The following is a 20148-nucleotide window of genomic DNA, read 5'->3' as shown; positions in this document are numbered from 1 at the left end:
GAGAATCCCATGGACAGAGGAGCCTGCTAGGCTACAGTCCCTGGGGTTGCAAGGAGTCGGACACGACTGAACTGACTCAGCACACAACCACCAGTGCTGACGTGAGCACTGGTACTGGCCAAGGTCACTCAAGTGACAGACACTGGATTCCCACCCTGCCCTGCACTGGGCAGGTGCTCTCTGCATCCCCAGTTGAGGAGGAGATGCTGCTATCACTACTCTCATTTTACGTAATGGGTGACAGGGGCCTCCAGAGGCTCCATTACTTTCCTAAGGTAACAGGGCCGCGGAGCCAAGATCATGTCCAGCTCTGACTGGCTTCACCACCCCCCACGAGTTTTTGTCACGAGAGTTGTGTCCCGAGAGCTGGTTTTACATCTGGAGAAACAAAATCACCTTTCTTCTCTGCTATCATCACCGCCGATGACAGACCAACAAACACCAAAAATCACTCGTCCCCACAGGTGCCAAGAATGCGGCCCTTCACAGGCTGACCCACCCAGAAGCTGGTGGGCGGGGCCAGACGGAGAGCCCGCCTCCCGCCCCGCCCCGCGGGACTCACCATGGCAGCGTTGTGCTCCTCCAGAGCCGCGGCCCGGATCACCTTGCGCAGGAGCCGCCTGTTGCGCAGCGCGTGCTGCTGCCGCTTGAAACGCTCGTAGAGTAACTGGTTGTGCAGTAAAAGCAACTGGTTACGGAGGGTGCGGATCTCATCTGAGGGAGGAGAGCCTGATTTTAAAGCAGAGGGAGGATGGCAGAGATGCCTTTTACATGTTGTTCAACCAAGGCCCCGCCCAGAGCTTAACGCAATTCTTGAAGGAAGAAGTCATTCGCTTTGCCAATGACCACTTGGCTCCCAGTCAGTCACTGGGGGCTGGGGTGGGGGTGGGGAGGCAGTGCTTGCTACCTATCTCCCTTTTAAAGGAACACAGAGGGAGAGGCATGAGGCAGGATGGCTGAGAGCCCTGTGTATCTCCCCACCTATGGAATATGATTATATGTGTGTCTACTCAAGACTCCTTTCCATGCTTCACGGGTACCTTCCTACTACCCCTCACTTTACCTGGATCTTTTCTAGGGAGAAGCCTGGCGGGAGGGCTGCCTTCCTGCACTTCTGCTCTCAAGCACTGGGCTCCTTGCCACTTTTCAAAAATAGGAAATGCTGACTTTGCAACATGTGAGCTACCATGTAGCCAAGCAGATAACCCAGCTGGAGCCGACAGGAAGGGGCACCCTCCTTCAAGGACAGAAAGGGCCACCAGCAGGCAGGATCCCTGCTGGCTGGATTTGGAGCTGAAGTAACAACTTTACCTCCGAAGTGGGTCCAGTCCACAGACTTGCTGGGTAAAGACAACCTAGGAAGAAAGTTGTCGAGTAACAAAGTTACTGATCTCAGCTGGAAAAACTAGGCAGATCACGTCTCTGTGATTACAAGCCAGAGGCGTGAGACAGTTTCAAACTTGAAGTCCCCCGGGGACTGAGGGGGTCAGAGCCCCCAGTAAGCATGGCTGCGTCTCCAGAATGGAGAGGCCCCTAACTCACAGCTCACACCGCAGCCTGGGCATGCTGGGCGGCTCCTCACGGCAGGGAGAGATCAAACACCCTGGGCGCTGCTTTCAGCCCTCCCTGCCACCATACACAGGGTGCGGCTCTGCTGAGAGGCTACTGTTGTCCAGGTTAAGGACACAGCAGCTGATTCACCTGAGTCTACTACACTAAACTTCACTCAAGACAGACCTTAAACAGGACAGTTATCTGTCAAATTCCACTTGGGTTATTCTGCAGAGGAAAAATGAAAGCCCTCACCCGCTAAGAGCCTGTTTAGGAACAGTATTACTATGGATAGTGACTCTCTTATCCTTTCCTAGGTCACCTTTGAAAACCATAGTAAAAGAAGGGCTGAAAACAGCTGTTCAGGGGGGTTCTTAACCTGTGTGTGCGAGCCAGAAGTGGGGACAGGCCACCTGGGCCTTGCAGTGAAATGTTGATTTTATTCTCCATCTAATGGGCTATGTCACCAAAACAGAACAACAAATAATCTGTAGCTGGAGAAGGCGACTTCGTGACCAGTATTTCTCTATTATTTGAATGCAATAAGCTCGTCCTCAAGTGTCAGAGAGCAGAGTGAAAGCATTTACGCTTGCTCACAGCACAGGAGGGTCTATATGCAGAGAAGACTCATTTCTCACTGGCCCGTTACCTAAGGAATGGCCTGAGGGTAACATGCACAGAGGACATGTACATTCGTAGGTTTGAAAAAGCATCAGGCTAGGAGGACACCCGACAAAACGCAGAACCAGCTGCCTCTGGTGAGCGCGCGAAGAGGAACTCCTGCCTTCCCGTAGTTGCGAACCAGGTGGGAAGTGCAGACTGCAGCCCCATGCCGAGCCTCACCTGTTGAGCTCCTTGCTGTGCACGTCCGCTCCCTGCTGAATCAGCCTGTCCAGCACTTCCATGGGGGAGGCGGAGGGCGTGAAGTCCTCCTCTGCACATCCCTTTGCCTTCTTGAGCAGTTCCTCCGTCTTCTTGCTGACAAAATGATGGGCAGTCTTTGGCAATGCCACCTCAAAAAGATGATCGTATGGGGGAGGCTGCCCACTGCCAAACCCCACTCCCCTCTGAGGTGGAATTTTACAGGGGCTGGGGGTGAGGATGCTGGCCTCCAGGGAGGCCTGGCGCTCCCTGTTCCCGGCAGGGCTCTCCCCGGTGCCTCCGCAGGGCAGGTCTATGGGCGTGAAGGCTTGCTTTGGTGTGTCAGGCCCCGACTTGTCCAGGGAGGAGTTTAAAGGCTCAGGGTTTGCACTGGGGCCCTGAGTGCTGGAGGAAGCTGAGAGGGTCTTCCGCGGGCAGCCCGGCAGACTGTCCCGGTAGAAGGGCGAGTCGAAGCCTCCTCGAGGAACCAGGGGCTCGGCATCGGCCGTCGTGATCTCAGACAGCTCTCTAGATATGGCCGCTGCAAGGAGGGAGGAGGGAAGAGACGGTGCATCCGGGTCAGGCCGGGCAGTGTGGGGCTGTGTGCTGCCCTGTGTCACCCAGAGGGACCAGGCACAGGGCTCAGAACAAAACTCCCATCTCCCTCCCCCAAAGGAAGAAAAAGCAGACAATCCTGTGCATGTTGATACTGAGTCCCGGTTTTCGGGCAGAATGAGGGCTTTATCAACGTGCAGCATCTCCACAAGCCCAGAACCCTGCACACGTTACCTTCTTCTTTATCCTTCTCAATACTGTCTTCTTCAGAAGCCAGGTCGCCTAAAAACCCTGGAAGATCACTGAGAGTGACAGATTCCTTGCCTCCGTGCAGCTCTTCTAAAGAGAAAACAAAACAGTCAAACATGCTGGAGACCCCTATCCCCGTGAGAACTGCTCACACTGTGACAGAACAGGCCCACCCTGGCTCTCCTGCTGAAGAAGACAGGGGGAGACAGCTCTCTTCTGGAACTCCCAGAGCCAAAAGGCTACAATGATCCAATGCAAGATACCACAGAAGACAAAACTCTCCATTCTTTCTTAACATTGCAGAGAACAGATAAAGCCATGGTTTGATCAGCTCAAGACACAAGTACTCAGCAGCTTTTACACGATGCCATTATGAGGCTGCCTTTTAGAATTAATTACATGTTTCATTATCTCTGGGCTTCAGTGTTTCATGGTGCTCTGGACTTTCCCTGCTTCCACATTATGACCCAACCCATCAAGAGTCAAGCAAGGTCCACCGTTACCCAGAGGCCTTACCTAATCCTCTGTCATTCGGAACATGGGGTTGTCTGTGTAGACAGGGCCTTGCAGAGTCTGTTCTCTCTTCCTGAAAAGACAGGTACCATTTATATATCACAAGGCAGAAAACTGTGTGCATGGTCTCTAATGCTAGAGAAATAACCTAAACTCCTCAAATTTTAGTATATTATAAAGGAGTTTAAAGTTTAGCCCAGTAGTTCTCAAACTGGTGTCAGGACACCTTTCTGTTCTTAACAGTGACTAAGAATCTCAAGGATTTTGTTTATATGGCTAAATCTATTGATAGTTACCAAGCCAGAAACTAAAACAGAATTTTAAAAATATTAATTCACTTGACAAACTCAGGAATTTCTTGGTGGTTCAACATTAGGACTCCATGCTTTTACTGCTGAGGAGGTGGGTTCAATCCCTGGTCGGGGAACTAAGATCCTACAAGCTGTGCAGCACGGCCAGAAAAATACCCAACCCAATAGATATAAACATAAATGACATATTTCTATGAAACATAACTATATTTCCCAAAACAAAGGTAAGTTTAATGAGAAGGATCAAGTGGTTCCACATTTCTGCAATCTCTTTCCTATCTGGTTTAATGGAAGGAGGCTGGGTTCTTATGGCTGCCTCTGCTCTGCTGGGTTATTCTGGCTAAAGCGTAGGAGAAAAACTCTAGGCCCCCACGGATAAGCAGTTATAAAAAGCAGAAAGATTTTTTAGATAACTGCAGAAAACCATCTTTGATGTTACTCCAAAACTCAACAAGGGTATTTTTTTTTCAAGGTTAGTTATGGAGCAGAACCTGAAGCCATGGCAATTCACTCTTCACATCGTGTTAAGTAAGATCCACTGGTCTCTCTTGCCTCCCAGAGGTATTACCTACATGTGGGTCTTTAACATCACACACAAGGCGGGCAGAACACTGGCTCACCAAGCTGTGCATATCTTCTAAGTGTTAAAACATTTCATTATCCGATATTGAAAACTCAAACCTATCAACCAAGCTTCCCAAGACTTTTCAATCTTGTCATGAAAGACTCAGGGGCACTATCAAGCACTCGGTGGCAGATACCAGTTTTTTAATATTCTAATTGCACGTTTTTATCGTGGGCAACAAAGACCGTCAGTTGTTTATCTTCAAGTGACAGACCCAGTTTGTCATCTAAGCAGCTAACTGCCTGCCTAATACTCAAGTCTGAGTAACCATGGTTTGTCGCCAGTTATTCTTTCAAATAAGACTGCTGTTCCATGAAAGAGAGCAACTAGTGCAACTCCCAACTCAAACAATGTCACAAGCGCTTATGGAAACCACCACATGTTGGTATGCACGCAAGCTGCTTTATGTCTACTTCCTGTTTTATCACAAACAATATTAAACACGTGGGTTCTTTCTATAGAATACTCGAGGTTGGCACTTTTTTTTTTTTGGTTGTCGCTTCTTTTCTTCTGCCGAACTGAAAGGACACATCAAGGAAGAAGAATGCAATGCCACTAGAAGAGTCCGATTTCATACCACGGGGCCAGCCATCTTACCCACCACTGTTTCTATGCCATGAGTATAAACGCCAATGCAGAAAAAAGGGGCGAATGACCACATAAGAGTAACTATGAAAGTGGATTTGGCCTGGCAGAGTCTCTTAGAAGGTTTGGGGATCCTCAGGGTCAGCAGACCACATTCTATGAGAGCTGCTGATTGGTCTATTTTCAATCGATCTGATTCAAACCCATTACATTTTAGGTCAGACTTCTAACTGGCATAAAAGGTTTCCCAAAGTGAGGCTGGAAGCAAGTCTCTGTGCGTGGGCGAGGGGACAGCAGGCGAGCCCGGCAAACCTTCTTGGGGGCAGTGGCCTGCGGGAGTGAAAGGTGCACGTAGTCGTCCGAATGGCAGGGTGGGGCTGGAGGAGGAGAGGTTGCAGGGGTTCCCAGAGGAGTTCCTTTCCCACCTGCTCCAAGACAAGAGCAGAACACACACACAAACACACTGTCAGTTTAACAATTAGGAAAACTGCCACTTCTTTTTCTTTCCCAGCCTAACTAGTAGTGCAAAGAAAGCTCCTGCACTTCACTTTCTGGAGAATCTATATCAGTCTTTTTTTTTTTTTTAAGGCTCACTTTAACTGCTGAAAGCTCCAGGCATTTGTATTAAGCATCAAAACTAGGCTTCCTACTGCAAGAGGCTCTCAAACTCTTAGATCTTAGAGGAGACTGTTCCTTATCATAACAGGCAGGCCCGAACCAATCAACCAACCCTAACCTAAGCCATACATACCAGTTGTACCAAAGACTTTACTGTAAGGGTGTGACAGATCAGGTGGGACATTTCCAGGAGAAGTTGGAGGAGTGGTCATCCCACAAACTGCAGACGGGCTCCAAAGAGTAGCCTAGGAAGTTAACAGGCAGGTCAGCAACGAAAAACAAACACCACCACCTCCCGAGGTACAAGCCTGTGACCAACAATCATTTTAAATTTAGCCTTTCAACTGGGAAAAGGAATCTTACTAAAGCTTTATCAAGAGACACATTGCATTTTCTAAGCCTAGACGCCAACAGAAACCCAAGTGGCAACAGTTAACTTTCTCTGCAAACATGACGCATCCTCAAAACTAATTCCTGAAACAAGCAGTGAGAGATTTTCCCAACCGCAGGCTAAACCCTGACCCCAAAGGCCAGCTTCACCAGCAAGTAGAGAAGAAAGCAGGCACACTAGTTGACAGCGTACTTGTGGCGGCTCAGCTAATAGCCGTGTCGACGGGGAACTCAGAGTCTGAGGTAGCTGCCCTGGCGTGTTTAACGTCAGCCGAGAAGTAGAGTAGGGGGTAGAAGTAGCATTCCCTACAAGGGAAGGGAAAGAACACATGGGGTCAGCGTGGGGTTCCAGTCATTCTGACAAAGAACTATGGTCCTCGAGACCATTTGATAGCATTCAGTTCCCTACATTTAAAAAGGCTGAGGGGACTCCTAATGTCCATGGGTATAAAGTAGCATTTAAAAGGCCCTTCATAAGACCCTTTTGGAGAAGGAAATGGCAACCCACTCCAGTATTCTTGCCTGGAAAATCCCATGGACAGAGAAGCTGGACAGGGTATAGTCCACGGGGTCACAAAGAGCCAGACATGACTGAGTGACTAACACTTTATAATACTCTTTAGCAATAAAGTTCACTAAGGTTTAATGTCTTAAGCTTCAGAATAGCTTGAAAAAGCACAACTTGTATGACAATTTCAGCAGGTGCTACCTGTAGATAAGCCTAGACTTTCATTTCATCCAATTGTCCAGATTCATTCAAAACTGTGTCAATGTGATGGCCCAGAGGGCCTCACTAAGGGCGTCTGAAAAAGTAGAAGCTTCCTTTATAAACAGGAGCCTATAAGTCATATCCTTCCATCCATTTTCTTTGTTAAGTGTTGAGGACACAGCCCAACTCTGCTGATATACTATCAAGGTGGAGATTAACGTCATAAGATTGTGAATTAAACTTAGGGGAGAAGTTAATCAGGAGAAAACGGAGACAAATCCAAATTTTAAGTATTTGGGAAACAGTTCCTAGGCGCTCAACTAAGCCTTATTGTAGGAAAAGAAACTGAAGTCAACAATAAACAATGCTTTCCAGAGACAAAGCTGTAAAGAGATAAGTACCAAAGTCACTTTTTACCATAGCTATTCTGTGTGTCAACATAAGAGCTGGCGGAGACATCGGCTGAACGATGAGGAAAACGGGCTGAGATTTGGTGAGACACAGAATAGCCATCTTCATATGAGGCTTCTGTAGGGTCCAGAGAGATTTTGGCACATTCTATGACAACATCATGTGTTTCTAATCTCTTCCACCTGTAGAAGACAGTCAAAGTCAAGAAATGCAAGTTATAATCCATTTAATCAAACCATCAAATACTTCAGAGTGCAGACTCAATGCCAGCCACTGAACTATGACCAGCAAGAATAAGGCAGAACCACCCCAGCCCAAGTACGAATAAGCACTATGATAAAGGAATTAGCCATTCATTTTACAAACCTATAGTGGAGGTGATTTAGTCGCTAAGTTATGTCCAGCCCTTGTGACCCCTTGGACCATAACCCACCAGGCTCCTCTGTCCATGAGACGTCTCAGGCAAGAATACTGGAGTGGGCTGCCATTTCCTTCTCTAGAGAATCTTCCCAACCCAGAGACTGAACCCAGGTCTCCTGCATTGCAGGAGGTCTCCAGTACTGCAGGTGGAGTGAGCCACCAGGGAAGCCTTACAAACCTATACCCTATTTAAAATGGTTATATCAAGTTATCAGAAACTAATCTGAAACCAAAGTTTCAGCAACAATAGACCAGGCATAGCCTCAAAACAGAACACAGACTATGCAGAGCAGTCAGCAGGGGACTCTCCTTTGGAACAGAAGTAATCACAGAACAGGGGGGCCTGGGAACTGCCAGGCAGCTGAGGCTGACTTAAGGTCGCCCGTCAAACCCTCAGGATTCTCATCCATCCCTAGACCAGAAAGACAGCTCAGCAAGTCTCGAACCTAGAGAAAGCCCATGAGGATATTTAAAGAATTGTCTCAAGAGTCCTGCTGTGTGATCCAGAGTTCCATGTCTAAGAAATCAGCCTGCGGAAACAGACACATATCAAGATGGACAACAACAGTCAGCACAGCTTGTCACAGAAGAGGAAAAGAGACACCTAAGGTCCAACCAGAGAGACAGGGTCTACAGAAAGGTACCCTGCCATGGAAAAGCGTGCTTTTGGCAGATGATGACTGCCAGGAGTGGGAGAGGACAATGGCCCCCAAGAGCATGAAGGAACTTTCTGGGCTTCAGCTTCCAGCTAAATTGTAACCCTACCTCCAAATTTCTAGGCATCAAATTTCTGACGTCTGAATTTCTAGACATCAACTATTAACATCCTTATGGTAGGTGAGCATTTAGGTCACTTCCACGGATCCTCCCCAGTGTTCTCAAAACAGCAGATCACTGATTTGTTGTTTCTAAACTGATTTTGAACAATGCATTATAATGACTAGATCAGTACCACTGACAGCTGAGCCAAAGAGTATTCTGTAATATTTCCCCTTCTGTCCAATTTAGTTTCTCCTAGAGTTTAAATTTTTCTGTTTCTTTACCTCAGTCTTCCATGTATCTAATACTAATCCTTCCTAAACTTGCTCTAACAGCTGGGGGAAAATGCCTAATATAATTTTTACATAACAAAATGCAAACCATTTACCGAGATTGTTCAGCTTCTCCTAAAGAGCTGCCTGCCAGAGCCCTCCCTCTCCTACTGGTTGTTCTCAGCACTGCTATACAAGTTATACCAAGACTCCCCTTGTCGAAGACCCTAAGTCAGGCCCCCCATTTCCTGGACTCTGTCTTCCTTGATTTTACTCTCATTTTAGTGAAGAACACGCTTCAATGGTTCACTAAAGAAGGGTACATGGGAGGTAAATTTGAGTCCCTGCGTATCTAAAAATGTCTCATACTTGATAGGCAATCAGGCTAGGAATAAAATTCTAAGCTAAAAACCTTTTTCTCTCCATTTTGAAGGTGTTTCAGAAGCTAACCTCATTTTGATTTCTGATCCTGTTTTTTTTTTTTTCTTTTTCTGAAATGTCACAATATTGAGCTGGTAGCATTCTTTTTCATTGACTGTGCTGGGAACTACATAAACCTCTTCAACCTGGAAACTCATGTCTTTCAATTCTATGATTGTATTTTCTTGTATCATTTGTACTTGTATTGGAAATTTTCTTCTGTTATTTCTTTCACAATTTCTTCCCCTACCAAAGTTTTCTCCTCCCCTTTTTATTGGATGTTAGACTTTCTGGACTGATTATTTTAAATTTCTTTCATCTAACTCATCTCTATCCTTTGATTCTGCTCTCTAAGATACCCTCAAATATACCCTCCAATTCTTTTATCAGAATGCTTATTTTAGCTCTAGTTTTAAACTTCCAGCACTGCTTTCTTTAGCCTCTTGCGTAGCATCCCGAACTTTATATATGCACTCATGTCTCATCTCTGCAGCTACTGTAGATGTTTCCTTTTGCTCTCTGCATTATCTTTGTTTCTTGCTAGCTCCTCTACCTACTCTTTACATTGGTCTCTTGTCTCTGGTACTAGAGCCTTTCTTCAAAGGCCAGATGACCCGCCTATCCAAGGTGAGTGAGGCCCTTTAAGTTGAACCAGGAGATTTCCTAATTAACGCAACAGACTGGATGTGTGCATCCAACTGCACAATACCCCCAAGCCCCACCAACGTTTGTTTCCTTTTAAATATAAACCTACAAGAAAGAGAAGCATGAGGAAACAGAGAACAGGACCACATGTGTTTGAAACCAGAAAGCCAAACGGCAAGTAGTGACTGAATCCCAGAAAGCAGAACCCTAAGTTGCCAATGTTTCAAAGCTAAAAGTCAACCTGACCTATACTGGAGAATCCTTGAAAAGCAAAAGAACTTGCATACATGAAGTATTTCTAGAACTGGAGATGAGTGACAGGTCAATCAGGAGAGCTAAAATCAAGAAGATGGGGTAAACGCTGCCTGAGCCCTGAGATCCCACTTGGCTTTCCAAAATCTGGACTCATCTCTGAAGAGGTTCAACAGAGTCAAGGGACTGAGGCACTCCAAAGAGAGGAGTTAAGTGAGCATGTACATTCTGAAGGCCAAGACCACTCATCTCTCCCACCAGGCAGTCTCTACTCTCCAGGAGTAGCCCAACTCTTGCAGACTAGAGATCAGAAAGCCCTTTTCTGAAAAAGTCTGACCAACTCAAAAGGAAACCAATACTGATAGCAGCATCTCCTACAGATGCTCAGAACAACCTACAAGAAAGCACAAAGTCAACAAGCCCCATCCTTGTGAACAGAGGTTTTTAGTCTCCTCATCCAAATACAAGTAGATCACCAGATCTTTGCAAAAAGCCTCAAAATTTTAGAAAGAACAACAGGGCAGTTTAGAGAAAAAAGACTATGTAGGAAAAAGAAAACCTTAAAAAAAAAACCTCCCATCAATCTTATCAAAGACTTGAGACTGCATCCATGAAACAAAAACAGGCTACAATTTTAAACAATGGGGGCATCCGGAGAACTAAAGAGTTCTTAGTACTGAAAACGTGGCAGAAATGAATACAGAAGGATTAAGAGCTAAAGACAATGAAATCTTTAGGAAGTAGGACAAGAGAGCAGAGAGAAAAAACAGGAGAGCAAAGAAAAGCAGAGAACCACTCAAGGAATTCTCAATCAGAACACTAAGAATTCTTGAAAGAAAGACAGAGATAGCAGAGGAAAAGAAATCAAGCACAATATAACTGCAGAAGATTTCCTAGCATTTAAAGATAAGAGCTTCCAGACTGAAAACCGAGAACAGATTCATGTCAAGGGACATCACTAGGAAGTTTCAGAGTATTTTGAGAGCAAAGAGAAAACAATAAACACAGATGATCAGAAATAAGAATGTCTCTGGATTTCAACAGCAGCATTGGCGGCAAAGGGGCAATGGAATAACGCTTTCAAACTGCTGAATGAGAATGACTCCCAACCCAGAAATCTATACCCACACAGAAAACAGCATCCTTTCTCTAAAATCCCATGAAAACAGGAGCGAACCCAGAAAGGCATGAGATAGAGGAAAGGGGAGAACGTGCACAGGTGAGAGGCAGAGAAGCCACGAGAGTCAGACGGCGGCCGTGCACGAGGCACCGAAGACGACTGCTGAGATCAGAACGCACACTGAGACAGGCGTGCACAGGCCCTCACTAAGGTTTCTGCTGCCACCAAACCATCCTCCCAACAGAGGGACAGAGCACCTAGGCGGCCTAGACAACTTGTTGGTACTTAGCTTGTCTTGATTAATGAATACACTAATGAAGTGCCTGCTCTCCCTGGATTAGCTAAGGACATTCATCTCTTCCCACAGGAGGATTCTTCTCTGACCTACACTTGGAAGCTGCCATGAGTGCACACAGAGCAGTCTCCTCCCTCTGCCGTAACTCGGCAGCAGATTCAGTACCTGGCCCTCGCTATGGGTCTCACCAGATGCCCTGACTAGGGTAAGCCGCGAGTTCTTCCCTCTTGGTTCTTCCTCTTACTCCTGGGAACCTTCATCTCATGGTGACAAGACTGCCTTTTCCAAGGCCAGACTTTGCTTGCTCTCAAAATGAAACAACACATGTGGTCAAACCATGAAAGAGAGGACTTCCCTGGTGGCACAGTGGTTAAGAATCTGCCTGCCAATGTAGGGGACATGGGTTCAATCCCTGACCTGGGAAGAGTCCATGTGCCATGGAGCAACTAAGCCTGCGAGCCGCAGCTACCGAGCCCTCAGGCTCTAGAGCCCGGGCTCTGCAACGAGAGGAGCCACCACCACGAGAAGCCCCTGCACTGCAACGAAGAGGAGCCCTGCCCGCAGCAACTAGGGAAAGCCTGTGCACAGCAACAAAGACTCACTGCAACCAAACACAAAGTGAACAAAGATGAAGACTTTTTTTCACAGTAAGAGAATTATTAAAATGAAAGCAAGAACGGCAGTTGTCTCTAAGGTGAGACAGGGACCAGGGACAAAGATGATTGCAACTGGAGGGGGTACTGTCCCATTTTTTTTAAGTGGTATCTACACAAGCATCCACACATTACTATAAACTTTGCTTACACGTTTTCTAAGCTCCTCTACATGTATCTCACAGCAAGTTGCTCAGATAAAAGGTCTGTGTAGCAGAGGGAGGGCTTGTGGAGATCTGAGATTTACTGAGGCGATCAAGCAGTGAGTCATCTTTTTCAGAGGGAGATCCTCAAACATCAATATCCAAGCATCACTTCTCCTCCAAAAGGTATCAACTCCCTGCCTGGGGAGCAGCCAGAGAGAAGCAAGGGAAGGGCTGAGCCTCACACAGCTTGGTGTGTAGATTTCACCTCACTTCCTTCTTTCTGGTCGTGACTCAGCTCCACCTTCCACTAAGCCTGGCATTCTCAACTAAGGAGGCTGGCAGGTTCCACTTCTCCAGAGATAAAACTGGGCACTTCCACCAGGCCCCGTGGAGGACGGTAGTCACCTGGCTAAGCAGGATGGAGAAAGCGACCAGGGGAATCCGACCACTCAACATCCAGATTTCCCACAGTGTGTTTGCTTCCAACCACACCCATCACCGCCCACCTCGCATGATCATAGACCACCGAGCTCCCGGCCCCCTGGGGTTCTATGGGACAGGCACCTGCAATGCAACCTCTCCCTCTGTCAGCGAGGAGTATGTCTTAGACTCAGGCACGCAAAATGCTTCACTGTGCAAGTCCTTTAAAATGAAATAAACAGAGAAACCTGTCTTCTCCAATAACATCTCAAAAGGGACATCTCTGAGATCACGTGTTCAATTTCTCAAGTGACTCTATGAAATTCTGTCACTAGTTCAGGTTCTATACCTTCGAGGGTCCAGTTCATGGTCCTTGGATCCAGTCACTAATTCCGGGTGAATTCGTACATGCTCCATCATTGGCTAAAAGAGTTTGGGTTGACAAGTTATAAAAGGCTTAATTTCTGTTGTATTTCTACACAATAAAACGTTATTTGACAATACAAAGGAATGAAGTACTGACACAGGCCACAACATGGATGAATCTTAAAACATTACATTAAGTGAAAGAAGCCACTAACAAAAAACCATATTATATGATTCCATAAGCATGAAATATTCAGGACAGGCAAGGCCTATAAAGGCAAAAAATAGATTCATAGTTACCAGGGCTGAGGGCAGTGAGCAATATGGGGAGAAGGCTGAATTTCTTTTCAAAATTTCCTAACATTTAATACGAAACTTACAAATGCAGCCCATCTCCATAGTACACTAAATGGCAAACAAATGGGTGTTCATTTACCTTGACCACTTCTTCAAAAGTCTCCAGGTTTTCCTTCATACTGTAGTGAGAACGCAGAAAGGAGACAAAGTTGCAAGGGTACATCCCATACAGGCGATGGAAGAGAGCGTAAACGCTGGCATGGAGGTGGACGAGATAGACTTCTGTCACGTGGCCTAAAAAAGAAATCCATTGAGGGGGCTCCTAGTTGGACACGGGACACGTGTGTGCCAGACAGACACACACACAGGCTGCCAATAGGACTTTCTGCATATGTGTGCTCCCGCCTCACTCCAAAGACAGTAAGTAAAGAACAGTTTTCTAAAACCCAAATCTGAACACACCAGACACCACTGTCTGAAATCCGTGGGTGGCTCCCATGGCCTCTGGATGAACTCCCATCTACTTGGAGTAACCCACAGAGGCTTGCACTGATCTAATCCCTGCCCTCCTCTCTAGGCACCCCTTAACAAGGACCCTAGAACTGTAATACTTAAGCACCTTTACAAGAATACCCCCTGCAAGCTGTCATCGTACGTCTCCTCCACAGCCCGATTCAGTACACACCTCAAGAAGAGCACCAACTCACTCACCTCTGTGCCCTGAGAGCTCTCGCTGAGCTTGCTGCATAACAGGCATTCATATATTTGTGGAATGAATGTGTGAGAACCTTTTAAAATCAGTTCGTAGTCTTAGCTATGCAGCTTCGTTAACTACAGAGTGAAAAGCTACTATCTGAAATTAGCTTAAAGAGCTAAGAGTGGGAGAAATAGAAAATTTAATTCATCTAGCCTTATCCAGACCCTATGGAAAATCCCAATGGTATACATAAAGCTGCTCTAAAACAAAGAGCAGGCCACTCCTTTCTCCTCAAGCAAGAAGAGCCTACTAGACAAGTTGGCATCATACAGGCCTCAGGCTTGTTACTTAATCCAGTACAAGAAGCCACAGTGTTCCATTTCCCAGGGCTTACACGTTTCATTCTTTTGATGTGAACATTTCATGCTGGGAGGACCAAAAGATCCCAAAGCTCACATGTTTACAGGTTCTGAGTCATTCTGATAGGGCTGTGCTGCCTGCTGATGTAGAGACTAAGTCCCCCTGTACTGAAACCTGGAAGACTAATCAGGGCCAGCCAGGCTCTCTCCTCCTTCCACATGTACAACGGACGAGTTCTCTGAACCAGAAGCTTGTACTCTGTCACTACAGACCAAGAGGAGGACAAACGTGCCCCACAAGCATAGTCCCATACTGCTGCAACACAGATTTTAAGCTGTTTTTCAGTTTATTGAAGATCAGGAAGCTGTACCCACCACTCAGTTTCTCTGACAACTAATCCTCTTAAGCCAACAAAATAAGGACAGTATCTCCACAGTCATTTTTTTTTTTTTTTTTTAATTTCTTGGCATATGAGATCTAAGTTTCATGACCAGGGATTGAACCCACACCCCTGACATTGGAAGCTTGGAGTCTTAGCCCTTGGACCACCAGGGAAGTCCCTGTCTTGCTTCTTATTTGTGCCCCTGGTGGAAACTAGCTGAGGTATTCCCTCACCTGGCTGGTGACAACCATTTCAGCGACAGGATTCTACATGTCCTTCTCTTCCAGCACATGACCTGTTCATCATTCACAAAAGCACTCACCTGGTGCGGCATGACGGGTATAGAAGGAGATCTTTACCTGGTTTCTTCAGGCACCATGACGAAAGACGGCCAAAAATATCAAAGAAATCGTGAAGGTGCTGTTTCCCCGACTGCGGAATCATTGGGAGCATGGTTATCAACACTAAGACTCCTGTTGTGAGGACAATGACGTCGGTGTCCATCTGGAGGAGGGAAGGTCAAGTAAGAAGAGACACCTCTCAGGTGTGCAGCATTAGATCAGCACACTCAGAGGTTCTCAAGTTAGAACACAGGCACAGACTCATCCTACCCCTTAGGATGCTGGGGGCACAACACTGAAACGGACTCAACCACAAGCCACTGAGGACCAGCTCAACCAAGCTGAGTCTGTGGGGACCGTACTCAGGCACCAAACTCTTCCAGGGCAGGGCTTAAACGTGGCTTAGAAAATCCCAAACCCAGATACTTCGGATGTGCTGTAAATAGCCCTTGGCGGGACGCACTAGTTGCTTTTGAACAGAACAAAGAAATGTTGCTATTCTTGTTCATTCAGCCAAATTATGCCGTACTTACTCTTAAAAGTCAGGTAAAAAGACCCATATACATGAACAAGTCATTCTCTGTTTCTAAAGGATCATAACAGAAGTATAACTTGATATGAAATTAGTATGGCACTAACAAATCTTCTTAATGGCTCACCTCACAGCAGTATTTAGAGACCAGCAAATAAAAAAGATACGGGGACCTCTGACCACGTCTAAAAAGTCATATAAATTTAGACTAACTGAACTTAATAACCGATGAATAATAAATCAACTTAGACTAGCTATAGCGGCTCACCTGACCATAATTAAATTACGAATGTCTGCCAAGTAACTGGAATTCAGACTGAAGAAACAAGACATTAAACAAAAGACTACCATTCAGGTTAGAACATTCATTATTCCTCATAAAAAAGGAACCTATGAGTCTGGAAATAAAGTTTGTTTTTTTTTTTTTAATAAATATGAATTTATTTATTTGGTAGTGCCCGGTCTCAATTGCAGCATATGAGGTCTTGAGCTGCGGCATGCAGGGTTTTCAGCTGTGGCATGAGAACTCTTAGCTGTGGCATGTGGGATCTAGTCCCCCAACCAGGGTCTGGACCCGGGACCCCCACACTGGGAGCATGGAGTCCCAGCCACTGGACCACCAGGGAAAGTACCTGGAAATAAAGTTTTAAATAGATTTAGTTTTTACATCAAGCACCAAGCCATCTGTTATGGCAGACACCTAATAGGAAAAACATAAAACACTGACAGGAGAATCAAGAATCCGTAATGAATTCTGACTAAAAAAAAAAAAACCAAAAACACTAACAAAACATCCTAACTGAAAGTTTGGGTTAACAGTTTGTAAGTAATTTTCAAGGCTTATTCTTTTGGAAAAGGTTAAGTATTCTTCAATCTGAACTAAACAGTGTGCCTCAAAATCAGATTATATTCTCATCAATCCATTCATTTAAAAAAATTAAGCTGTTGAAGTGGCTCCTGCTTTTCCTTAACATTAAATGCACATCTTTATGACGCCCTACCCCCGTGACTCCCTGAGACCCACCTCTAGGGAGGATAAACAGCTGCCCTTCGCTGGCACAGACAGAAATCAACTCGCACGGTGCTGTGTCAGATGCCTTCAAAGGCTGGCCATCCTGAAACAAATGCTACTGGGCACCCTCATGTCTGGGAGGTGCGGGCAGCTCACATCACCCACATTTCCCTAGTTTACAGGTAGGAAACAAGCCCAGGAACTATAACAGGTTAAACAAACGCCCTAAGTATTTCAGTAAGCCATGGTCAAAACTGAAACCATAAGGTCCCACTTAGGTTTTGACTCTGTAGAAAAGTGCACTAAGCTGAGTGCAAAAAAAAGCAGAACACAGTCTGGCAAGGGCTTCTACCAAACAAACCTCGTTACAGCTGCAACCAGAACCTGCTCCTAAATAATTAAAAGTCTTAGCCATTTTGCTATTAGCCAAAAGAGAATGCAGAAATAGGGATTCCCCCAAGACAAAACCAGTACATTTCTAACTGACAAAAGGCTAGACAATGATGAAATCAAAGAGGGCTGGGATAGCATATGCTGAACCAATCTGCTCGAAAAGTGACCATATTTGCTGGGACCACACATAACTGCACTAGACACAGTGATGCGCTGAGAGCTTCCTAGGCACCAAGTTTGAACCGTGTTACAAGAAGAGCCAAATGCCTAGATGTCTTTAAACTCTCAAAGTTAAAATCTAGCTGGCTTGTTTTAAGGTCCTCAGAATTTCAGAAATTATATGACGAAGCTATTTCGTGCAAATCCTTACAAACATCGTACCTTGAGACATTTTAGTAGAGAAGGCAAAAGAGGTGCTTGAGAGAGCTTATGCTTCCACGACGGCTGCAGCCTCACGACGTGGCCCAGTAGCAAGAGGGTGGATAACCGAGAGGCGGCCTTGCCCACATATTCATTCATTTTGTCCAAGAGGTGCTGAACATGCACAAGAACAAGAGAAACGATCTCAATAAAGCTGAGGAAAGTCAAGGGACCCCAGGGAAACACTCATGTGAATGCATGAAGTGCACACGAGGCGAGGCAGCAGTGACTAACTCCAGTCTCTCGAGTCGTCACTTGGATGTAAAAAAGGGTCATGCAGGTAGAGAGATCAAACTCAAGGTTTTTTTAAAGCCATGCAAACAAACACACTGTTGTGTTGCATGAGTCCTAAGAGAGGGCAGCCAGTCTGCAACTCCTGAAAGAGAGTCCCCACAATACAGGTCTGTAAGCAGGAAGGAGACTCTTCTGTATCTTTCTGAAATACAAATAGGCCACTTCTTAGAATAACCTCTGTTCTAATAAGCCTCGAATAAGTGGAAGCAGCTACTTATTGCTACCAGGGCCTTGCTTCCATGGTTTGGCCCCAGATATAACTCAGGTAGCAGCAGAAGTTAAAATTCAGCCCAGAGTGGGAAACAAAAACAAAAACAAAAACACCACCCAAGATGTACTGTAAAAGGCAGACAGTGGCAAGGCCTTCAAAGCTCAGTTAAGTAAATCACCAGCACACATGGACTCAAGACAAATCAGAATGTGCAGCTGCAAGGCTTTGTCACCTATTTACCATCAACAGAAATAAAAGCAAAAACAAAACATAAAGAAGCCTTCCAAGTGCCTGGTGCTTGGAAAGAGCACTAGGCAATTAGCCCCATGAGGTACTCACATTTACAGCATTTGCCATATGGATTAAAAGTCTAAAACTAGGATTAAAACCCTTCTCAGAGCACGTGTTTAAAGATGGGTACCTTATGGATCATCGTCACTATACAATTATAGCTTAGGATGACAGGATTTCTTCTGAGAGCAAGATCTTTGAAGGCCTCTGAAATATGTTGTATTTCGAAACCTTTTCAGGAAACAAAAGTCCTGACGACTATTTGTATGTGTAGTTACAATCTGGGAGCAGCATCATCAGTGGCACACGGAAGTGGAAGCAGCAAGCTATAAACACACCAGGTATTGGGGCTACACAGACGCAGTCACGGCCCTCGGAAAAAGTGAATCAGATCTCTACTATTCAGCAGGTACCTTATCATGGGGCTCTTGCAAGGTAGTCAGGATGTGCAATACAGGCTGAGAGTTGGTTTCCAGGTAATAATCCACCAAGGTGTTCACAAGCATCGGACCACGGTCTAAAGAAAGAAAAGGACTATTTATACTAGTTATTTCCTCTAACATTCTAAACCTACCTCAAATATTAATAGTTGCCAGTAACAAAATTCAGAGAATGGTTCTTTGTACACAACCCAAAGTTACATGAAGTGTTGTATTTCTGTTTTCTAAAATGAATTTAGGTTTAACAACAGGAATATCAAGTTTATATGCCTAAGTAGCCATAGTCCATTTCAGTTGCTCAGTCATGTCTGACTCATTGCGACCCCATGGACTGCAGCATGCCAGGCTTCCCTGTCCATCACCCACACCCTGAGCTTGCTCAAACTCATGTCCATTGAGCTGGTGATGCCATCCAACCATCTCACCCTCTGTCGCCCCCTTCTCCTCCTGCCTTCAATTTTTCCCAGCATCAAGGTCTTTTCCAATTCTTCACATTAAATGGCCAAAGTATTGAATCTCAGCTTCAGCATCAGTCCTTCCAATGAATATTCAGGACTGATTTTCTTTAGGACTGACTAGTTTAATCATCCTGAAGTCCAAGGGACTCTCAAGAGCCTCCTCCAGCACCACAGTTCAAAAGCATCAATTCTTCAGTGCTCAGCTTTCTTTATGGTCCAACTCTCACACCCATACATGACTGGAAAAATCATAGCTTTAACTAGACGGACCTTTGCTGGTAAAGTAATGTCTCTGCTTTTCAATATGCTGTGTAGGTTTGTCATAGCTTTTCTTCCAAAAAGAAAGGGTCTTTTAATTTCATGGCTGCAGTCACCATTTGCAGTGATTTTGGAGCCCAAGAAAATAAAGTCTGTCATTGTTTCCAATGTTTCCCCACCTATTTGCCATGAAGTGATGGGAATCAGTGAACTAAAATGGATCGGAATGGGCGAATTTAATTCTAATGACCATTATATCTACTACTGCGGGCAAGAATCCCTTAGAAGAAATGGGGTAACCATCATAGTCAACAAGAGAGTCCAAAATGCAGTATTTGGATGCAGTTTCAAAAATGACAGAATGATCTCTGTTCATTTCCAAGGTAAACTACTCAACATCACAGTAATTCAAGTCTATGTCCCAACCACTAATGCCAAAGCTGAAGTTGGACAGTTCTATGCAGACCTACAAGACTTTCTAGAACTAACACCAAAAAAAGATTTCCTTTTCATGATAGGGGACTGGAACGCAAAAGCAGGAATCAAGAGATACCTGGAGTAACAGGCACATTTGGCATTGGAGTACAAAATGAAGCAGGGCAAAGGCGAACAGAGT

At 45.4% G+C, this 20148-nt stretch overlaps 1 protein-coding gene across 25 annotated transcripts in view; it reads right to left on the bottom strand.

Annotated features, from left to right (window-relative positions):
• TSC1 (TSC complex subunit 1) overlaps positions 1-20148 on the bottom strand; it is a 51941-nt gene that overhangs the window by 12999 nt on the left and 18794 nt on the right. For 18 of the 25 annotated variants that reach the window (XM_042245497.1, XM_042245496.1, XM_042245498.1 and 15 more), the window contains 14 exons: positions 18790-18893; positions 17542-17694; positions 15242-15386; positions 13583-13737; positions 13130-13203; positions 7385-7560; positions 6452-6564; positions 6002-6113; positions 5563-5675; positions 3733-3802; positions 3202-3306; positions 2395-2953; positions 1312-1355; positions 563-729 (listed from right to left, as the gene is read on the bottom strand). In XM_042245497.1, coding sequence (XP_042101431.1) covers positions 563-729; positions 1312-1355; positions 2395-2953; positions 3202-3306; positions 3733-3802; positions 5563-5675; positions 6002-6113; positions 6452-6564; positions 7385-7560; positions 13130-13203; positions 13583-13737; positions 15242-15386; positions 17542-17694; positions 18790-18893 — 2090 coding nt within the window. The remainder of the gene's footprint in view (positions 1-562; positions 730-1311; positions 1356-2394; positions 2954-3201; positions 3307-3732; positions 3803-5562; positions 5676-6001; positions 6114-6451; positions 6565-7384; positions 7561-13129; positions 13204-13582; positions 13738-15241; positions 15387-17541; positions 17695-18789; positions 18894-20148) is intronic. The other 7 variants (XM_027966233.2, XM_060413752.1, XM_042245503.1 and 4 more) reach the window with 4 other exon arrangements.

The sequence above is a fragment of the Ovis aries genome, chromosome 3 (assembly GCF_016772045.2).
Source record: "Ovis aries strain OAR_USU_Benz2616 breed Rambouillet chromosome 3, ARS-UI_Ramb_v3.0, whole genome shotgun sequence".
Lineage (NCBI taxonomy): Eukaryota > Metazoa > Chordata > Mammalia > Artiodactyla > Bovidae > Ovis > Ovis aries.
Note: the sequence above shows the minus strand (reverse complement) of the source record. Positions and strands in the feature narration are given on the sequence as shown.